Source organism: Neolamprologus multifasciatus, chromosome 14 (genome assembly GCF_963576455.1).
Source record: "Neolamprologus multifasciatus chromosome 14, fNeoMul1.2, whole genome shotgun sequence".
NCBI lineage: Eukaryota > Metazoa > Chordata > Actinopteri > Cichliformes > Cichlidae > Neolamprologus > Neolamprologus multifasciatus.
In genome coordinates, this window is record NC_140452.1 from 28,662,555 (window position 1) to 28,685,216 (window position 22,662).

Below are 22,662 nucleotides of genomic sequence, written 5' to 3' on the forward strand. Positions count from 1 at the left end.
TATGCACTCCACCTGATGTTACCATGCAGTCCTTGCATTAACACTGCTTAGTTTTGATCAGTCTTGGTGGTCTCCGCCAAAGACGTTATGTATTCGGCGGTGTTTGAATGTCTGTAAACATGATAGCTCAGATCATTTTGAAGGAATTCTGATAGAACCTTGTAGGGATCAATTTACCTATTTAGTGGTCAGAAATGGACAAAAACCTTATAACTTAGGAACTATATGTGCTGTGTATTGTCAAAATATACAAAGTACTGTGCAATGTTCCCTCTAATTTTTCATGTGTCTGAGCGAACACACAAACTCCCTGAGTGATCCCTTGGACCACTGTGAGCGACAGCAGACGTGTGCACTGTGGTCACGCCAACATCGAATCCATCCAGGTTACATGGTTTATTAAAATAATCAAATTAGAGCGTTTACATTTATGTTTGACTACTTTTAATTAACTGCTTTAGCCCACTTACAATCAAAATTTAAAAAAAAAAAATTTTTGAAAACAACTTTTTTTTTTTTAATAAAGCTCTGACTTGTATTATGAGTCTGTGGTCTGGGAGAGAGTCCTGTAACTCTCTGTCTGCAAAATACAGTATATAATGACCAATGTTGGGTAATTGATTATATAGTTACTATTATATAATTACTTATATAGTTATTATATAGTTACAATAAAGTTTTTTGCAGCTGTTTACCTAAAAATGCAGCCAAGGCGTTTTTTAAAATAAACATTTCAAACTATTTACAGAACAATCAGCTGTTCTGCATCAAATCTGATGCCACACAAATTATTTGTGCCACTCCAAAAAATAATTTTTGTCCACTATGAGATAAAGGAGAACAACAGCCTGATACCTGCAGGCCTGACAGCAGGAGATGTATTACTGCTGTAACACCTGTAACATTCAGCAGTCGCCTCATTGTTCTGACACACACACAAAACTATTGACTACACTACACACTAACTACATAAGATTTGTGCTAAACGTCGCAAATCTCTCACATCTCAAAACACGCCGTCACTCCTAAAACTTCCCCCCTCCCTAAACAACTAAATGCCATGTTGCCATTTCATTTTTTGATTGATCGACATGGTACATTTTTCGACCAATAGGAAAGGGTGGGGGGGGGGGGGTTGTTTTTGTTTTGTGCTTTTGAGCATTTTCCTTATAAAACGCAGTTTTTACCGTTTCTCCCCGCAGTAAATATAAACAACGATAGTATTCAGGAAGAAAACCAAACATTGCATATATTTTTTTATCACAACTCTGGTTTTACGTGGCCTATCAACACAATTTAAAAACTGATACAAAGTCCACACTTTTTCCGTCTGTCCTGCTCACATCTCCAATGGTTGTACACGTTGTTATTATTGTGGCTTCATTCCACATCAGCCATGCTGCTTTGCCAGCTAAAACACCGGTGTCTGTACATAAGGACGCTGTCACAACCTGTTGACGTTGATTAGCTGTGTATATATGAATGTGAATCGCATTATTGGCTGGACTATGGGATAAGGCGGCATCATTCTAATCCCATACGGGAGCAGCCAGTCACTTACTGACTAACACTGCAAAACAGAATTGTTAAAGTTTTAATTTTAATTTCAATTCAGGTTAGATTTTTTTTTGTGCCCAACGCAGATTTTCTGTGTGCAGAGACCGTGCCAGCAGTGCGCGATTGCACATGCGCGCAGCTTAGAGGGAACATTGTTACTGTGTAAAGATTAAAAATGTCAGGTTGCATGTGACCTTTGACCCCTCCTTTATAACAATACATTAAGTCTGAATAAATGCAAAATCTTCACCTTTGATCAAAAAATCAAAGCATTCACTTGATATTTATCAGTAAACATTTAAATGAATTTACTAAACATTACAATGAATGTGTATATATATCAAGTATATTCAAATGCACTTGTTTTTACTGCACTGCAAACTTCTTAAAATACAAAATACAATACGATTGCCTTAAAGTGAATAGCACCCACAAAGAGAGCTACTTTGGTGAATGTTTGCACTCTCGGCGCTTCTTGTGAGGTCGATGAGGTCGGTGAGTCTTAATTGGCCATTGGTGTGAATGTGAATGGTTGTCTGTCTTTCTGTGTTAGCCCTGTGACACACTGGTAGCCTGACCAGGGTGTATCCTTCCTCCCTGAATTAGATAAGCGAAGAAGATGAATGGATGGATGAAGATTCATCCATTTGAACAGGGTTTCTGGACCTCATTTTACAGAGTTCAGTTTTTTTGACTCGGGGAAAATATCTCAGGCGGACCTCTTGCTTGTCGCATGCTTGGCGTCAGAGGCAGCTTAATCCAGTGTCAGAATGTCAGAAGATGCAGGGTTTTTGAAGCTGTGCAGTCATCCATAAAGTAGTTCCTAAGAAGCCTACTGTGACATTAAGATTTATAGTAGACTCTAAGCAAAATAAAAGCACACATCTAATGAAGAATAAAAAAGTAATAGTTCAATTTCCATATCTACTAATTAAAAACAGATTTTTAGTACATTGTGTGATCATGCTGGAAAAGCAGTTACTCTGTTACTATAATTATAATAGAATGAAACAAGTGTGCATATTTATGTGATATCCTGTCTTTTACTCCGTAATATGCATCACATGGCTTATAAAAGGACTGCATTTATATAGCACTTTTTTAGCAATACTTTACACCCACGTAAACTCATTTATTTCCACAGTCATGAAGCTTTCTACCTCCTGAGCCGCAGCGTCTATCATTAGATAGATTGGACTGGCAGAAGCTCGCATCTTTTCACGTCTTTCACTGAGTTAACTGAGCGGTGAATCAAGTTTCATTTGTAAAAATCAGTCAAATAATCGCGGCGGCTCAGAGCGTAGCTCACACTGTGGTGCGACGGAAGAAAGATGGCAGTTTGCAAAGTACATTATCTATGTTCAGTGTGACTGATCGCAGTGATTGCACGTGTTGCGTCATTTCTTGTTAATTTTTCAAGCTTAGCTCTTTGATTGAACACACTGATAGACGCGGCAGAGCGGCTACGCGTCACCCGGTTCATTACACTTTAAGACATTATGCATAATGTTTGCTTTATGGCACTGGGCCCATCGTTTTCCTTCCTTCCAACGTTCATCAAAAACAACAACAGACACACTTGTAGTTACATTTAGTATTTTGGCACTTGTTTACACTTCTGTATCTGACAGCAGCTCCGCAGCTCAGACATCAAAGCCGGTTGTGCTGCCCCTCCAGCCCTCACAAAGATCTTGCACAATCATGTCCTGTAATGTGCGGCCCTTGTGAATCATGTGGGCTTTTGATCGACATGCTACATTATCTGATGGAGGAAGACAAAACTTGTAACGTCAGCTGACATAAATGTCTTGTTCTCCAAGTAAGAATGGCATAAAGACAAATCTATGCATGCTGTTGGCAAGTTTTATTATGAGACAAAACTGCATTTAGGCTGATGGTTCACCCACCGACGTGTTTGCTCAGTATGAAAAACGACAAGCTGTCAAAGCTGCAGGCAGCTGTGGTCTGACAGCAGATGGACATGTGTGTACATCACCAGTATTTTACCAATAACAGCGCTGGATTAGAAGCTGATACTCCCTGTTTTCTATCTCTGCAAGTTTCACCAAATCAGATACGGACTCTGCTGCACAACATGGAAAACTGTTGGATTTGAACAGAAGCCCACCTTCTGGCTTTTTAAGCTGCATATCTGTATGACACGCTGTTTCATCACTACCGTCTGCGTGAAAAGAAAAAAAAATGACTACCCGCTGTGACGCTCCCACTGAGTGGGAACGTTACTTATAACACTTTACAGCAAATTAGTCTAAACTGGTTTGGATGTAGTAGATTGCACCTGGAGTGAGCGATTATCAAGCTATTGACGTAAAACTCTTTGTCTCTGCCTTTTTTCAGGCCGCAGCTGTTTGAGATGGATGCTGTTCTGCGTGGTGATCTACGAGCTCGCTGTTCACTGTGACCTACATACACAGAGGGCTCCTTGCAGAACAAGATACCCACTCTGTGAAAAAAGAGAAGAAAAAGAAAGGTGACGTCTACCGCTGACATGATTAAGCGGGCGGTGGCATGAAAGCAAAGCAGATTCTGGAGCTAAATCAAAAGGCACAAGATGTCTTGCAAGCTTTTGAAAGCTGGGCAAATGATTTTTCAGGTCACATCTTATTGTTTTTAAATAGGTATGTAGCAGATGTTAAAATAGCCCAAATCCTTTGTGGTTTCGTGTGAAGCTAAAAATGGGTCTGGAGCTGGTCTTGCTGCCACTGGGAATTAGTCCCTGAAACACTGGAAGTGGAACATCCTGCTCTCATTGTCATGAAAATATGAGATGTAAATGATCAGCGTTCCATTCACCTGCCTCTCAGGAAGTTGGTGTAACCGCGGGGAAGCTGTTGCGCGCAGGAAATACTTCTGTAGGAAATTGGATGTTACAGAAGAGCACAAGAGGAAGCATTCGTGCCTTGTGCAGATTGCTCTGTGCTCTCTTAGTGTGGCACAAATCATTTGTTACGTTCCCCCTTTCATGAATAACAAAGACCGAGCGCCAGCTTTGACATTTTCTGCACGATGTTACGTCCTCTCCACCTGTTGATCTTTTTGGCTCCCCCTCGTTGCTTTGTTGCCATAGAAACCCTCGGAGAGGAACGAGGGCACAGAAAATGAAACTGGGCCTCGTAGTAGGAGGCAACACCGGACATGTATCAGCGCTCTCCTCCCACTGGCTTTGTCAAACGCTTTTAGAAGCCACGATAATGAGATTCTGTTGGAGCAGCTCCGGACCATCTGAACACACACCTACAAAGCACGCTTGAATCATGACAGGGGGAGAGAGGAGGATGACAGGGAGGATCTGAAGTGACAGTACCAAATATGATTCAGGGGAGTCTGGTCTTCAGCCGGCTTTGGCTGACGTTACAAAGGAAGTGAGGAAGCCCGACTGTTCAGTTTGTGCAAATAAGAACAGAGTTAAATATTTAAAAAACACAGGAAGAGAGTGGCATTGTTCCTCAAAGAAAAAATCTACTGTTACAGATAGTGTCTTTTTAACTAGTACAAGTCCATGCCACAGTGTTGTTTGGTCTGTTTGTGCAGCTGATATACTTAGAAGTAAAAAAAAAAAAAAAGATTTAGCAATTCTGATTCCATTATTGATATCATTGGGTTCTCATTGGCGCTGCTTTGAGAGCAGCCACCATCATTAAGAATTAAGTCCTTACTGAAAAAGGTAATTATTACCCCGAAATTTTTCTTAAAGGTAATGCAGTAAGCAATCTATAATACTACTCGTTACATTACTTTTGCGTTGATCCATAAAATATATAAACCTTTAGGCTACAGGCCCACACATCGATACAAGTCACTATACTAAGTATGATCCTTCTCTTAGTATCTCTTATCTCTTAGATGATAACCATTAGGGTCTGGCTGCTGGGCTGGGGTCAGCATTTACACGGCTTTAACAACATCCTGGGCTCTTGGCTAGCTTAGTATTAGCATGCTATTTAGCTAGCTTAGCCTTAGCATGCTTTCTGTGCAAGTGCTTGAAAAGACCAGAAGTTGTGTTAGCAGCAAAATGCAGTTGTTTCTGACCTGGTTGCAGTTTCTACTCTACCATTGTCCTCTTATGTGCAATAAAAGTAAAAGTAGTGTCCAGAACTACGCTGTAGACTGTGCCACTGTTTTCCTCCTCCAGCACACAAAGTGAAATCAGTTGATTGTAGGAGTACAAGTGGAACGGGATCATAGGCAAGCTGTCACGGCCGGGATGGCCGGTCTGTTTGCAGAGCAGACTCAAAAGCAGACACAGGAAAGAGAAAACTAAGGTATAACAAAAAGCGAGCTGTTTATTTGGCTGATAGGGGGAAGAGAAGGGGGAAAAAACCACAAAACAAAGGCAAGATGGACTGGGATAAAACTAAACTAGAAACTAAACTAAACAAGACAAAAAACAAGACTTGAGGCAGAGAAAACAGAAACCTGAACAGAAACATGAAAAACCCATGAGACAAGACATGAAGCAATACAGATGACCTGATACTGAGCAGAGGGAGACAGAGGATTTAAATACACAGAAGGGTAATGAGGGAAGTGGAAACACCTGGGGAGACACAGCTGACACGAATTAACACATCACCACAGGGAAAACAAAAGTAAACACACTGAACATGGAAACAAGACTTTCAATATAAAACAGGAAACATGTTGCGACATGAACTGGCACACGAGAGACAGAGGGAGTGAGCGAGACAGGAGGAGGGACACAGAGGAGAGAGGCACAAAGGTAGCCTACGTAGGCAAGGAGATAACACGTGATAAACAGCAAAAGACTAATAAACAAAGAGACGATGGACGATAACATAAACTAGACTAAACTTCAACTAAGACGAACTAATAACAACCTCAGAACAACACACATCACACACAGTTTTTGATGCTGGTAGGCAAGAGGCACAACACAAGGCCCATGTGCTCTCTGTGATATTTAGCGGATAATCATCTGCACCGTATTCTCACATGGGTGCATTCAGACGTCACACAGGATCTCATCACACGGGGGAAGCTGGCAGGTTAAAGACCGTTTAATGTCACAGCGGAAATGTTTGCAGCTGAACATCTTTAAACTGTCACAGGAGTCTCGTCTAATTTACTTTATGATGGATTGTGCATTTAAAAACTACGTGAGGATACACGTGCTTTTTTTGGGTTCAATAACTGTTGCAAACAAACAAGTAACAAGTTGTTCTGCTTGTTTCACTATTTCATGAAATGTTGCAAGCATACACACAAAAGGCCAGCCTGATAGGTGTGCGTAAGCACCCTGCTGATGAACAGCGATTGACTGCTGATCAGTGACGTTTGATGTGAGCGGAGCAGATGTTAGAGGCGGATGAATCAGCAGGAGACGAAGCTCCAGACTGGATCAATTCCTCCTGGCAGAGAGCTTCATCCACCAACACCCTCCTCCTCCACCCCCTACAGCTCACTGGTTACCCAGCACTCGATACGAGGCTTCAAATAAACACTCAATTTATTTAGTCAGAAACTGAAAAAACACTCAGGCTCTGTAAACCATATTGTTTCTTGGTACAGGAAGAGGAACACAATACAAAACCATGATTTTTACCAATTTATGCAAAATTAATTATGTAAAAATTGAACATTTTAATCTAAAATGTTACATTTAATGAAATCTGGTCAAATGAAATGTACTCTGCTGGTATACATTCATTTTTTACAAGGCAAATTTTCCTTAATGATTAATTATCATTAAGGAAACTTTAGTTGCGTCATGTTTATTGAAGGTGAAAAATCTTTTTTGTGTGTATGTAAGCACTGATTAGACAGAAACAATCACAAATTAAATTATAGCTGCAAGCAGCGTTGAGAGGGCCCTCGCATCCCAGCGCATTGAGCCACGCCTAACACCTTCGCCCAGCAGGTGGCGATAGAGATTACCATTTGATGTAATGTCACACTGTTGCATATAATGTGTGGAACCACCAGTTAAAATCTCCTCTAGATCAACGAGGATTATAGCCAACGGTGCAAATTGAGATTACATGTCGAATGATTGAAATTCACAGTGGCGCCACGCTGAGCGTGAGCGTATTATAAATCGCTGAGCTTTTGAGTTTACGTCATAGGGCGTCTATGACGTAAACTCAAAAGCTCAGCGATTTAATATGGCCCAGGTGTGTAGTTGATCTTACCAAATAGGAATTTGACCTGACACGTGTGCAAAATTTCATGAGTTTTTGAGCTTGTTTAGGCTCCCTTGCACACTAGTGCTCGGGCCCTAAGAAAGTAAAATTAAACGTATGAAAGGGTTTTCAGTGAAAAGTGATGGAAGAGGAGAAAATATAAGATCCCCTGTGACAAGTCTGTCCACAGTGTATCGCACAGTTCCATCTCCTTGTTGCTATTGTCCTATTGTTCTCAAACATAAGGCCTGGGGTCCAGAATCGCCCAGGCAATGACTCCAATCCGGCCCTTTGGATGGCTTTTGAAAATATGAAAGGAGTTCACCAAATATGAAGGAGTGCACCACCATTTGCAATCCATTTTACACAAAAAGTAATTAAGTCTACAGAAAAGTCCTAAAAAATGTATATTTTAATATTTTATAGCCAATTCTGGGCAATAAACTAGCTTTTTCTGTAATTCTGCACATTTTTCATGTAGTTTCACTGGTTCGGGCTCACTTGCTATCAAAGTCGTCAGCATGTGGCCCACAATGTGAAATAAGTATAGCGTCCCTGATTTAGGCACATTGGATCTGTTAGGTTGAGGTTTTGCAGAATCGAGGTTAGAATCAGAGGTGCTGGTCAAAGTCGGAAATAGAAAATTTACAGCGTCATAAATTATAGCTTTCACAGTAACTGTTAAAATAATCAACACTTCTGTCAAACAGATTGCACAAAGTAGCTGAACACAGTAACTCTGTTATGATGTTTCTGTTATGTTTCACAGGTTTTATATAATAATATGTGAAACACCTCCAAGATTAACAGCCCTGCAATCTTTGGGGGAATTTTAAAGACAAAAAGTTTCTTTATCACTTAAATAACATAAATAACAGCTTAGTCCTAAGATGTATGATATATAGACTTGTAGTCAAGACCACCTAAACCAAGACCAAGACAGACAGAGTCAAGACCAATACAATGTCGAGACAAGACCAAGATCGAGACCGAGACAAAAAAGTCTTTAAACTGCAGCCAGATGCTGCTTCGTTTACTGGTGTCAGGCATATTTATGTGTTTTTGCGATGCACTCGCACAGCCCTCCTCACCGCTGTCTACTGTCTCACTCACTTACTAAGAGGACAGACGCACACTCCACTTGACTGTCGCGTCTCTCACCCTCTCTGTTTTTCACATAATGATATTATCCTATATCCTCGCATGTGATTGGCCACAATATGGAGGGATTGGAGCATAGCTGAGCCACTGTGTGAGAGCTGAGCAGCGAAAGGAAATTAAGTGAGGAGCCGGCTCTCGCTCAATGGGAGTCGACTCTTCTGATTCACTACAAAGCACTCTCTAAGCACGGCTCTTAGAGCTGATGCTTTTGCGCATGACACATTATCGAACGTTACATTGTGTGTCATGGATGCCGTTGACTCCAAATCTCCTGACCACTATGTCGATCTGAGACAGCAAGACCAAGACAAGACCAAGACCACGTAAAAGTGGTCTCGGGACATCCAAATCTAATGGTATAACTATAGTAATAACAACCAGAAAGCATTTTCTAGGTAATTTAGAAACAGTCATGTGACCTACTGTTAAAAGTGGCTTAAACTAAAATGAGACTTTTGATACAGTCCAACCAATACAACATTCATGCTCAGCCAATTTAGCATCACATACATTATTTTTATTAGTAGTAAGTAGTAATAGTAATAACAATAATATGATACTATTATTACTATAATACTATTATCAGTTGGTTACAATGATTTCAGTCTGTTTGAACACTGATTTGGATGCATGTGCTCGAGTCAGAGCTCTCCCTTCCACTACAAAAACAAGTGGAACTTCTTTATTGTCATCTGTGTACTTCCTGATGAATACATTTCTACCACAATCCCCAACAGACAGTCAAATTTTCCACAGCGCCTCTCCTATCAACTGAAAGACGGGCCCAGCTGTTAATACGAGCTAATCTCTGTGTCTAACGCCTCAGGCTGGTGACTGCGCCTCGCTCGTCTCTCTGTCGGAGGTGCTCGACTGGTCCTGAAGGGATTTTTTTTGGATTAAGCTGGCATTTATTGTCTGCAACTGAGAGAAGACGTTCATGACACACACCAGTACACAGACACTTGCCACAGCGTGGTGGCGTGTCTCCCAGCTGGCCTCATTAAATGACATATTGTCGTATAAACCTGACTGACAAGTTGTGTTTGAGAAAGAGATGGCAGGAGTCAGTTCTGCATCTGTCACTGAGTCACCATGTTTTGGAAGATAGAGGGCAACAGAGCAGAGGATGATTCGAGCGCTCGCTCTGCTGCCGGTCTCTCTTCGAAGGCATTTGTATGGATCAGAACTCAGGACACGTCTCTGCAAGCCCAAACCTATAAACTACCCTAAACCATGGAGGGCAAGCAGTTTTCAAATGCATGCTCCTATATTGTCACTGTAAGCGTTAACTGTTTACATGTGGTTATTAACACTATCATTAAAATGTGGCTTAAGTGAGACTGAAAAACAGTCAGCGTGAAAAGGAAAAAAACAAAGACGTCACAGGCAGCTGCTGCAGAAGTAAACAGGCCAGCAGTCACAGTTTCATTTATAAGCTATAAATAGAGTCCAACCCAGCAAATTTATGAACAAATAACAACAGGTTAGATTAAAAAAAAAGATACATTTTTAATACTGGGTCTGTGTTGATGTCTGAGCCAGGAGTGCAGGGATTGAATGAACAGTGGCAGTAACACATCTAAGAACAGTTGGGACGGGGCAGCAGAAAACTGGAAAAGCAAGTGATACTAAAAAGAAACAGCCGGAGGAAGATTTCGAAGCTCATTAGGCTTTTTGGCAACAGGTCAGTAACATGATTGACTACAAAAATAGCATTCAGAGAGGCAGAGCTTATCAGAAGTAAAGACTGACAGAGCTTCACCAACCTGCAAATGGCTGTGCATAAAAATTGTGGACCAATTTCAACATAATGTTTGTTTACATTAAACAGCAAAGACTTTGAATAGCTCATCATCGACAGGGGTGCACATAAGTGGTCCGCAGGTGCGCATTCGCTGTCAAAATAGAAGACGCGCACCAGATAAGAAGTTCCAACACGCACATGCTCACATTTGCGTACATATAAAAGGCACTGTTTTTGTCCGCTAGAGTGGGATTTTCTCAGCGTTCATCATTTGTTTGAAGCCAGCTCACCTCCTGCAACCACTTTTCTGAGAATACGCGCTTCTTTTGTGGTTTGGACTCCTTCTGACATTCCTTTGGAGGTGGAGGAACACCAAAGTAATTGCTTAAAGGAGCTTCTTCGACATCTTTAAGAGTTCTAAACAAATGTCTGTCCTCCTCCAGAAAATCTTATGTACACAAACATGCGTTGCAACTTCTTATCTGGTGCGGGTCTTTTATTTTGACAGTGAATGCGCACCTGCGGACGACTTCTGTGCACCCTGTCTATAAAGCATAATATCATCAAAAAGGTCTCAAAATCTGGAGAAATCTCTGTGCGCAAAGATGAAAATCTGAGTCTGTCACAGAAATCTGTTGGTTGTTTTTCAAATATCAAAGTAATGCAGAACGATGCTGGTTAGCATGGCTATCATTTTTTTTGCATCTTCCATTCATAGACAGGACAAGAAAGAGAGATGGGCTACAGACTGGTGATTCTGTATATGGAGTTTGTATGTCCTAGTGACCACTCAAAGTAAAGTTATGGCTTTGTCTGCATGTATTTAGCTGCTAGAGGTTTTCTTTGCTGCTAGAAAGACTTCATACAGAGCTCTCCCGTCTTGTGCTTTCTCCGTCGTGGGTGGGGGCGCTGTACTGGGCTCTGTGTGTTTCTGTGATGGCCATATAAGGAAAACCCCTCCTGCTTACATCATCCAGTATCAAAAAGGAACGAAATACAGCAGAAATCATTTATACACTTTAAAGCTGGAGTAGCTAGTAGCTTGCAAATAAAGATTAAAAAAAAAAAAAAAAAAAAAACACGCCACACTCATGAAACACATACTCAAACTTTCCACACCCCTGATACAGACACTGATTATGTTGACAGGAGCAACAACAAGACTAATCATTACAAGCGACAGTAAAATGATGGTGTCACAGTGAGGGTTATAATCGGGGGGAATTAGTGCTGAGTAAGAGCTGCACAGCCATTTTTATATTATACAGTGACTAGCGATGAAACTGGCTGCTGCTCCATTAAATATATAAATAGAAAAGAGGGCAGATGAAACGCAATAGAAACCACAGGGAGAATTGTAATGACTTTTCTATCCAGGACAGGAGGTGGAAGTTTTGCTGCCAGGCAAAAGAAGAATTAAAGAGCAAATGACACAGACACAAAAGTCCCATTCACGATGAGTGCGCCGGGGGGGCGGCTGCAGATACTCGAGTGGCCAGGGCTGTATGAAAAAGAACAAGAAAAGAAAAGAAATGATTGAGGTTGAACAGCGGTATTATATTTTGCTTGTTGTTAGCTGACTAGTGCGGTGGATGACTTGCTTTAATAATGAATTCTGCGCTGTTCTGTAACCACCAATTGTAACACTTTCAAAAAGATTTAGGGGGGTATATGTAAAATTTCTCTACTGCTTAGTGGTGGTTTAATTGAGCTAAATGCTAACATCAGTATATTGATATGTAGTCAATGACAGTGCTATTTGTTTAATGTTGTTTCTAATCACATTGCTTATGATATTTACCCTGTTTAGCATCCACACAAGAAGCACCTAACAGCAACATGGCAACCAGAGGTCACTAAAAGTCAGTGACATTCGATAACTTCAAGCGATGATCGGAGAAATAACCGCTCGGGACGTGGAGTTAACTTCAGGGCAAGCAGTTAAAGTGACTACCAGTGAGAGTGAAGGATACTATTGATTGACATGTGGCTGCTGGCCATAACCAGCTGAGATCTGGACCTCGGTAACCAAGAGAATAAAAATTGGCCCTACTCAATTCCTGATGCTCTGGATCTCTTTTAATTTAAAAGATCTACAGGACTGTCTTTTTCTGTTGGGTTGTTTTGAGTTTTGGGGGGGGGGGGGGAGAGATTTCTAGGTTTATAGTTGGGTTTTTTCTTTAATGTAATTATACCAATGATTCTTGAGGTTGGGTTTATGGTTTCTAGTTTATGTTTACTCTCTAGAGTCTGTACTTAGATTTTTCATTCTTTGCTACTTCAATTAAGTTTCAATATTATATATAGTGGAATTCACATAAACTATCACATTTAAGCCACTTTTTATTTGAAGGTAAAGAGCCCACAATATTATATATAGATACCCCAATAATCACACCAACCCCTTTGGGCAAGCATTGGGTGAAACATTAAAAAACTTCCAAAAGAGCCAGATTCAGGTAGCAGCAGCCAACCGCCACAACCAATAAGGGGGTGAGGGGAAAGAGAAGAGAGCAAAGACAGAGAGCACAAAAGGTAAACAAGAATATTGGAATATTATATTTTTTAATTCTTCTATTTTAGTTTAGCCTGGCCTCCCTGGTCTCTTCTTTGATCTTGCCATTGAGACTTTATCTCTGCTGCATGATTCCCCATTTGGTCCTCTGTCTCTTGTGCTTTGTTGTCAGTTTTACTTCTCTTGTCATTGTCTTAATTAGTTTCAGCTGAGCCCTGTTAACCCGGCGTTTCCGCTCTCCTTGATTATCTTCCTTTATCTATTTAAATCCTCAGTTTTCATCTATTCTTTGTTGAGTCGTCCTTTGTCGCTGTTGCCCTCCTTCATGTGCTTGCTCTGTTGTTTTATTTTTTGCCCCTTTTCAGATTACCTCAGTAAAAGTTTATTTTTCTGTTTAAGAAATTGGTCTCAAAAGTCTCCATTTGAGCCTGCAGTCTGTACTTTATGACAGTGATTTCTGCCTAGTTAAGACTCCACTCTGCTGTGCCTCTGAGTGGGTTGTGATTGGGGGTCTTGGTTGATCACTCATGAGGAATGATAACTGGTTGGTTTGACTATAATAAAACACTTTTGGTCGTCATTCATTATTAAACTACCAGGTTACAGTCACAATATGACAAAGTGGCAAATAGTTCGGTTACCTATGGCAACCAGAACCTTGACTGCCCAGCAATGTGCACCGCCCCTTTAAATTAATGTGTTACCATCCTAGTAAACCTATCATAGAGGTATGTAATCCTGATGACCCAAAACCTTACAAGCCTGCACATTTAAATTTGATGAAATGCTAAAGGGATTTTATCCAATAGAGGAGATATTTCACTCTGAACCACGTAACTGAACCTGATGGTGGCATTAAAGGAAAAGTCAGAGGGTCAATGGAGCCTGTAGGATCAATCTTCAGGGCACTGTGAATCTTTATGCAAATTTTAACTGCAATACTTCAAACAACTTGAAAACTCACTGGTTATTGTTTTTTTGACTCAACCTCTGGATACAGCTGCCAGTATTTTGGGGCTTCGAGTGTAGATAATGAATATCCAGACAGTAATCTAATATCTGTACAAGACCTTCTGCTCAGCGCACTATTCATTGATTAACAGTGTGAGTAGATTGAGGTTATGTTTTAAAATAGCTGATAAAACCTTCACCGGAGGATAGTCAACAGTTCTGAGACTGTGTGTATATTGAGAACTGACCAAACAACAGACATACAGATATCTGTCTCCAGATCATCCAGTGCAGCAGCTGTAGAGATGGTTCAATCAGCAGTGGACTTTTTGACTCAGGAGATTGAAGTCACCACCTAGAACAACACTACTACTTTCAGTCTGTCTAAAAAAAAAAAAACACATTCGAAACAACCAATGTGATTGAAATCACGGCAGCATGTGCACTTGCTTTTGAGCAGCTCATATCCACCGCATTTGTATTAGACTTCACTAATCCTCACACCAGCGTCTCCTCGTACTCTTTCCCCAGATCAAAAGAGCAGGTGATGTGTGATATGGAAATGACCAGAGTCTTTGGCCTCAAGCCTTCCTGTTCAAAGGCGGCACATGTATGCCTCGGGACATCTACATGAACACCACCAACACCTCAGTGATAATAGCTCAAAGAAGGCTCTTTTTGCTGAAGGGTAGATACCAAATCAAATGTATCAGTGGGGGCATAAGCATCCTGCTAGCATCCCTTCATTCATCTGTACCTAATTAAACAAGCAGCCATGTTTCTCTTTGCTAACAGTTTATCCGCTTACTAGAATCAGAACCTATTTTTGTCTTTGTCACAAAGAGATTTTGACACATTTCCATTGCACTGCCCGCTGCTTTATTCAAGTTTAGCCTTCACTAAGGTGTAATGAACACTGAAGCTTCTAGTTTTTGCCAGTGAAGGTTTTAGTAACAGCAACTTCAGCATCCATCTATTTAACACCTTTTGAGAACATGAGAAGAATCTCTCTTCCAATGAAAGAAAGAAAAGCTATTTAATTAGCCTTAAAATTTGTCTTTATTCGTAATTAGAGTGAGGCAAAGAAGCTGGACATAGGCAGCTTCTTTGCTGCAGTTTTAAAAGTAACCATGGACTCCTTTAATGGGAAATTCTTTAATGGGAAATTGGACTTTCAACATTGTGGCATCGGCGTGACCTGAGATCTTCACATAACGACTGGTCTGTAAAGCAAAGATTAAAGCCTTGCATCTTGTTCTGCTGATCCTTGTGCCTGGTCTGAACCTGCATTTAAGTGCTACGTGGTGTAATATCCAGTTAGAAATTCGCTGATATTACCCACCAAGAAATCGTATTTATTCAAGCAATTAGAATCGGCAGTCAGCTAACACTAAAGTAGGTTTTTCTGACCATTTCAGTCCCAGTTATGATCATCAGTCAGGGCAGTTCATAGAGACTGTGATGTGATGCACAGGAATGTTACTTTGCAGTCTTGTATGATTCAGAATCACCAGCTTTGCCATGTGGAAAATCTTCTAAACAAACAACGATTCACTGACAACCACATTCTTTACAAAATAAAGAGGATAAGCAAACTTACTGATGCACAGTATACAGCATATATAAATAGAAATGTATTCTTTATGCTTGCTGTCTTCCCGCTGACTAACAAGCCAGGGATATCAAAGAGACCAAAGGCTGGTGATGAGCTCTGAGCTCCGCTTAATTGGATGTAGCTCAGGCTGTATCTGTAGCAGCAGAGTGAATGGTCCTGGGAGACAAGAGCTGACCGCCACACACCCACACACAGACTCCCTTCTCTTCCAATTAAAAAGAGCTTCAGGACTTGGTTTTGTTTACTTTCGCAGAGTCCTGTCAGGAGAACGATCTTTTCATTGAAGAGTTGGCACATGCAGCTGGAAAAGAAAATACACCGTCTGTCATTAGAACATTAATTTTGCTTCCTGCTCGAAACTTTTTGAAAAAAATTGCTGGTGACTCTCGCTGCGTTTGTGGTTTAAAGTCTAATAAACGTCTTCAGCCTGCTTCTGGAACTTAGAAAAATTTTGAAAAAAACCCCCAAAACAAAAAGGAGACACAAATTATACTGTAAGTAATTTTAAATAGTTCATAAGTACAGTTTAAGTGGTGCTTAAATTCAGATACTTTATGGGAAAAGAGGCACAAATTATGCTGTGAGTAATTTTTGTAGCGGCTAAGTAAATTGGCTAAGCGACTAAGTGTGTATGTAAATTTTAAATAGTGTGTAATGTCAGGTATTTTACAGAAAGGAGATACAAATAATATTGTAAGTAATGTTAAGTGGTATGTGATTCCTGTATTGGAGGGAACATTTCCTGGTCCTGTAAATGCTTTCTACTTTCAGCAGCGTGGGTTTTATTATGTAGTGGGTTAACCTCACCTTTTTACATTATTATTATGTGTTGGTGCTGCACAATTCAATTGTCTTCTTATACCGTCTATAAAAATGTGATAGGGATGGTTCTCCCTTTCCTACCAACCACAAACACTGCAGGGCGCCAAGTCCAACACTGTTCAACCATCAACCAGAGCTTTCAAAAAGACTGAGGAAAAATTACATTAGGGTGAATGAAGAAAGACTTATTCCAGTAGAATAATTTGTAGAACAAAACAGAATTAACAACAAATCGTTCTTATTAGCTTTGAATACTTTTATTTATACCAGTAACGTACTGTTTGTACAGTTTAGTTACTTCTTTGGATTGTTTTTGTGCTTTCTTCTTTTGATTTTTGTTTTCTTATGTTCTCTCTAGAGGTAATATCTGAAAATAATCTGTTTGCGCATTAGAAAAGCTTCTGATTGTACATATATTTAGGCGATATTTCTCCTTCTATGAATATGGAAATGTATTTCTTTTGCCTGCAACCCCACTGTGTGGATCAGAATCATCTTTATTTGGCCAAGTTTGTGCACAAAAACAAGGAATGTGAGCGCAATTCACTATACAAACAACTATACAAACTATAAATGCAAAACTGAGTAGTATAACTGCATATGTGCATATGATCTGAATGATATAACAGCGGGTTATTTCACATCGTTCGTCAGAGTGACAGCTGATTGTTGCATTTTTATTGCACTGACAGTAACAAAATGAGTTGTCTTTTTACTTACCTGTCTTCCTCTTCCCCACTGTGCAGGTGTCTGCTCTGCTCCACGTGTCTGTTCTTTTATGACACACGGAGCAGAGCAGCAGAGAAGTGCTTTATTTGTCTTCTAGCACAGAAAGACGCTATATGTAACAATCACATTAGTAAAATTGTTACTTGTTATGTTCATACGCTGGTTTTTGAACATTTAGTAAAAGTTTTTGACCTAATGACAGACACAGACTTGGCTGTAGCCAGCATGACGTCACCTACTGACATGTGAGGGCTCGAGATGAGCATTTCCAGCCTTGTCATCTTTGTGAGAAGAGAAACTGCGGGCTCATTGGTCGATCACAAGTCATGAGCCAATAAGTATAGCTCCTTTCTGAAATATACAACCTGGATCATATATTTAATTGAACCAAAATGAGTGACTGAGTCCATAAACTGACAACATTATGATCTGTAGTGACAGTAGGGAGCAGGTGGAAGACAGCCTGGAGAGGTGGAGGTATGCTCTGGAAAGAATAGTAGAAACTAGATAGAATACAGACAGGAGGCAGAGCTGAAGGTGTTAAGATTTTCACTGGGACTGACCAGGATGGACAAGATTAAAAGGCACATGGATGTAGTGAGCCAGCATAAAGAATAGGTGCAGCTTAGGCTCTCACTCATGTTTCGAGTCTTGCATGCTAAGCTAAGCAAAGCTAACCTTCCACTGGTTAGATCTGCCCACGAAGCCACAGATGTTAGAAAAGGGTGCAAGAAGCCTGAAGATTTCAACTATGCTTACGTAACAGCACAACAGAGAAAGCATGAGTGGGTAATGAGAGAGAATAATGATTGGCAAATCTTCCAGCTGAGATCTAAAAAGATCATCATCAAAAGACTTGAAACGCCGCTAGTTCTTCGCAGCGCTGACATGCTCATATGAGCTTATTAAGATGGGGCAGACCTTCCTGCTGTAGAGGCTAATAACTCATGTGCCATATAACACCTCTCTGAATAGCAGCAAATAAAAATGAATTCTGTGTTTATAATGCCAGGGCTGTAGTTTAGTCTGCAAATTCTGCCATGATCCACTGCTTTAATATGCAGTAGCTGACTGGCTTAGTAACCCATGCAGCAAGCGCTCTGTGAATTTGCTTCATGACGGATGGTTGTTTGGTGCTGTAACAGCCCTACTGTGTTGTAGAGCAAGCTAGCAAATCCATCAGGGTGCACAACAGGCCCTTCAGTAATGAATAAGTGAGCGGCTGAGCGGCTAATAATTCGCAGAAAGGCCAGTGGCAGTAAATTCCATCAGGATAGCTTACAGGCCGCTATCCAGGAAAAAAAAAAGGTACAGGCAAATATTAAACCCAGAGAGTTAAACACGTAGAGGGTTTATTTTCCCATGTTGCCCACTGCTGTGGTTTGCATTAGTCTGCTTTGATTAGAGCAGTATACACACTGCCAGGGAGGTAAGTAACAAAGCAGGATTAGCCGCACAACTTAAAATATGTCGCAAAATATCCCGAGGCACAACAAAGACTTAAAAGTAAGCACACTGTGCAAGTTTTGTTTCACAGATTCAGCTTTGTGAGCAGCGTCACAGGCTGGAGGTAGAATTTCGATTAAAAGAGGAGGAAAGTGTGGACTTTTCATAGCTTTCTGTCACTGTTTCTCCTTTCTTCATTCTCATTTCTTAAGCTAGGAGTAGGCGGATCGATCCAAATATCGATAGGATCGATACCAATGCTACTACAGATATCAGATCGATACTAGCGTGACGGGATCGATATTTTGCTGTGTTTCACTCGCCTAAGTTCAGTGCGTTGCACCCTTTCTTCAGAAAGTAGACAAACACCGCTCCTCTCATGCAGGCACACTTTGCTCCGCCCCCTCCTCCATGCCCTGCTGTGCACAGCAGCAACGTGTTGCAGTGAATGTGTGTAGAAGTTCTTTACAGCTGTGAATTAAAACACTGGAAACAGTTATGCGTGTACTGTGGAACACCATCGACTTGTGCTACTGGTCATTAAAATATGTTCAGATTTGGCAGATTGATGATCGTTCATCATCTCATAAATCATGACACACCGCTGTTCCCTACTTAAGCTGCCTTTAAAAGTTAAAAGCATCAGTCTCTGCATTGGTGTTGGCAATATTGGCCCTGTATGCTCGGTATTGGGTCGATACCAAAATTTGCAGTATGGCACAGCGCTACCGTAGGCCACTACGTCTTCCCACCATATGACTTGTCCTCCTCCTGCTTTGCCCTGTCTCTTTTCTTCAGCCTCTCCTCCCCCTCTCTCACTCGACCATCTGCGTTTTGACGCATGCACAGGACGTGAGATGCAAACCAGCTTTGTGCTCAGCCAGTCAGGTCATTTACTAAATCTCAACTGACTGCTGCTCCAGTTTCCATGGAGAAGAAACAAGCAACAGGGGAGCGCAAAAATCAATGATTCCCCACTGGGCCCGGCTCGGGTCTTGTGCCGGGCCTGAGCTGTGGCGCATAAGAGGATGTTGTTGTCCTGCACAACAAAACACTGTGCAGAGTGCTCGGGCAGTCGTGCGTTCTCCTCTTTGCATTAAATTGTCACCCCACAGTGGGTGTAATGTCCAGCCTCAGCTCGGCTGGTGTGATGACACCGGCGTCTGCGGTTCGTGTGGGCCAGAGTAACAGTTAAGCAGGCTGCGGAGGTAAAAATAAAAAAATGCTTTCTATTCTGAGAGTTAAAACCAGGACAGCCAAGGAGACAGTGATCGTGTCCCTTGCTAAACACTCCACTAAATTATTTAGATCCTGCTAGCGCCTGTCTTCTATCGTACATACATGGATACATATGCTTTGTAAGGAAGCACTCAGCATGCAAAGGTGCTAACACTAGGGGGAGGATATGGCTGCCACCTGTTGGTGATTCTGCTGAGGTTCACCCAGTCACCTTGCTGTTTCCCCTCCGTGATGCTGCGGCAGACTCATTTATCCTCTCTGCCGCTGGCGGATGCTCTCTTTCACCCCAGCATGACTCAGAAGCCTGGCTGCCTATTGAGCCTAATGCTGCAGATGCTCAGCTACAGTTCACTCATTTTAAGCTTCGAAATGAAGCTCGTGTAATCAGCAGCAGACGCGATTTTTGCGAAAATCAGAAATGTGCCAAACTGAATAAAAGAACGAGGGCTTAGTCAGGAGTACACAGGTGGAGCTGAAGTGTAGGTTAACGTCAAGGAAAAGGAAAATAGAGGAAAATTTCTGTCCTGTTCATTTAAATTCAATTCAGTTTTACTTTTACAGCCCCAAACATAACAACAGTCACCACAAGACACTTTATATTGTAAGGTAAAGACCGTACAATAATACAAAAACACTATGAGCAAGAATTTGGCGACAGTAGGAAGGAAAAACTCCCTTTAAACAGGAAGAAACCTTCAGCAGACCGGGCTCAGGCAGGAGCATCTGCTTCTGTTAAAGTCTGCTAGCGAACAGCTTGTCACTCATCAAAACTGTCTTCCAGTGGAGTAAAACAACTCTTTAAATATGCCATGTTAACAAAACCTTGCTTCTGACACTTTCTCCAGTGGGCTCTCAGTTTACCTTAATAAAAGCTCTGTGCTGGTTTAAAAGACAGACGTGAGCATCTTCAGGAATATGTGAAAAAAAACCCCAGCACTTCTCTTATTCATCACCATCCAGATGTAGTTAATGAATTCAGTGTGGCTCTGCATCCCTGGTGTTAATAAATTCATCCATACTTGAGTTTACACCCCAGTGAACGTGCTCACTAGTGTGCAGCAGATAAATGTTAACTGTAACTTTGCAGTTCACATAAATAACATCAAAATAATGTTTTATAACATATAATAAACTACTTATATACGCTTTATATATGGTACAGATAAAAATACACACATTTATAGTTTTCGCTTGCATCGCACTGCTGCCGCTCTTCCCTCCTGTTGCCACAGCAACGCAGCACTCGTCTCCATGTCTCGGCGATAGCACATGCTTTGATTAAATCACCGTCGGCAAACGGCGGGGAGCACTACAACGCAGTGTACCCTCAGCCTAATCTAGTGTAAATGTGCACGTAGAAATAACACGGACACATGATGCAGGTTTGTCATTGACGTCATCTTTGGTGAAGCCTCGATTATGATCCTAAAATAGCAGTGAAAGTTCCCACAACCGAAAACAATTATGGGTCTCTGTGATAATAACATAAGTGCGCACTAAACCAAACTAAACTACATTTTCCCACCGTGCTTTTACAGAAAGTGACACAACTGGTGCCAGTTTTCTCCACATGACCAACAAAATTGCCAAACTTGCACCGGCTACTCCTGACCTCCACTTCCTGCTCACTAAGTATGTGAAATCTTCTCCAGCAAAAGCATCGCTTACAGGGACTGCTCACAGTCCATTGTGTGACAACACAGGTAGCAAAAGGTTCAAAAATTAAATACCTCACAGTTGCGTCCAGTGAAGCCAGGGTTACACGTACACGCGTACTCCCAGATGTCCTCTGGCCTGCCTGCCGAGGGGAGGAGGGCCAAGCAGAATCCCCCGTTGAGGCAGGGTCTGCCTTCGCAGGGGTCCGGACGAGGTGTCGCCTGGGTCGGGGTGGGCTCGGCCGGTGCCGGGGTGTCCGGGGCCAGCTGGAACGGAGAGGGGACGGCCCCGATGCTGCTGCTGTTGCTGCCGCTGGTCAGGAGCAGGACGGTGAGAAGCAGGGGGGACGTGAAGCTCCCTGCGTTCTTTGTGGGACGGCAGCAAGGAACTGCCGGCACACTGAACACACTCATCCTCATCCTGATCCTCTTAGTCTGGTTTTCTTTTCTTTTCTTTGTTTGTGGGGGGGTGGGGGTGCGGGGGAAAAGATTGTGTGTTTCTTTTGCGTCTTTGCTCAGAGCTGCTGCTCCTGTTGACCGGGCTCAGCAGCAACTGAGAGGTGTATGACAAATGTGTGTGTGTGTGAAAGGAGGAGAGAGCGAGAGAGGGGCGGAGGAGGAGGCAGGCTGGTTGGATGCTGTGGCTCAGCTGTGCGCGGGTAGAATGACTGAGAGGAGACTGGCTGATGGAGAGAAAGTAGGGATGCGAGAGGAGAAGGGGAGGGCTCTCTGCTTTTTTCTGCCTCCGAGTCACAGTGACGATGATTGCTGACGACACTCTCTCTCTCACACACACAAACACACACACACACATCCTCCGCTACCCCCTCCTCCTCCTCATCACCAACTTCATGCACACTCTCTCTCCTGGCTTGCCTTCACTGTGCAGAGAAACAGTGAAGAGGAGCACTGCACCTTCCTCATTTAGAGTCTCATCATCCATATCCTGGAGTTTGGCCTCCAAGGAGGCAAGGAGGAGGCCATTATACAGGGAAAGCAGAGAAGGAGGGGTTGGTGAGAAAACTCTCATCAGCTTTGCCAAAAGATTGGCTGCTTTCGAGTGATAA

At 41.8% G+C, this 22,662-nt stretch overlaps 1 protein-coding gene and 1 long non-coding RNA gene across 7 annotated transcripts in view; one reads left to right on the plus strand and one right to left on the minus strand.

Moving 5' to 3' along the window:
• The window catches only part of dner (delta/notch-like EGF repeat containing), a 79,811-nt gene extending 57,388 nt beyond the window's left edge, over positions 1-22,423 (minus strand). For 4 of the 6 annotated variants that reach the window (XR_014868793.1, XR_014868792.1, XR_014868791.1 and 1 more), the window contains exon 1: positions 21,671-22,420. Coding sequence is in view for 3 of the 6 variants with exons in the window: in XM_085131248.1 (XP_084987374.1) it covers positions 21,671-22,015 (345 nt within the window). In the remaining 3 variants the exon portion in view is untranslated. Of the gene's footprint in view, positions 1-21,670 lie in introns of all 6 variants that reach the window. The other 2 variants (XM_085131250.1, XM_085131249.1) reach the window with 1 other exon arrangement.
• LOC146504260 (uncharacterized) lies at positions 1,768-5,969 on the plus strand. Its single transcript, XR_014868798.1, has 2 exons — positions 1,768-5,242; positions 5,273-5,969. It is a non-coding gene; the product is annotated as an uncharacterized LOC146504260 (long non-coding RNA).
• Positions 22,424-22,662: the final 239 nt, after the last annotated feature.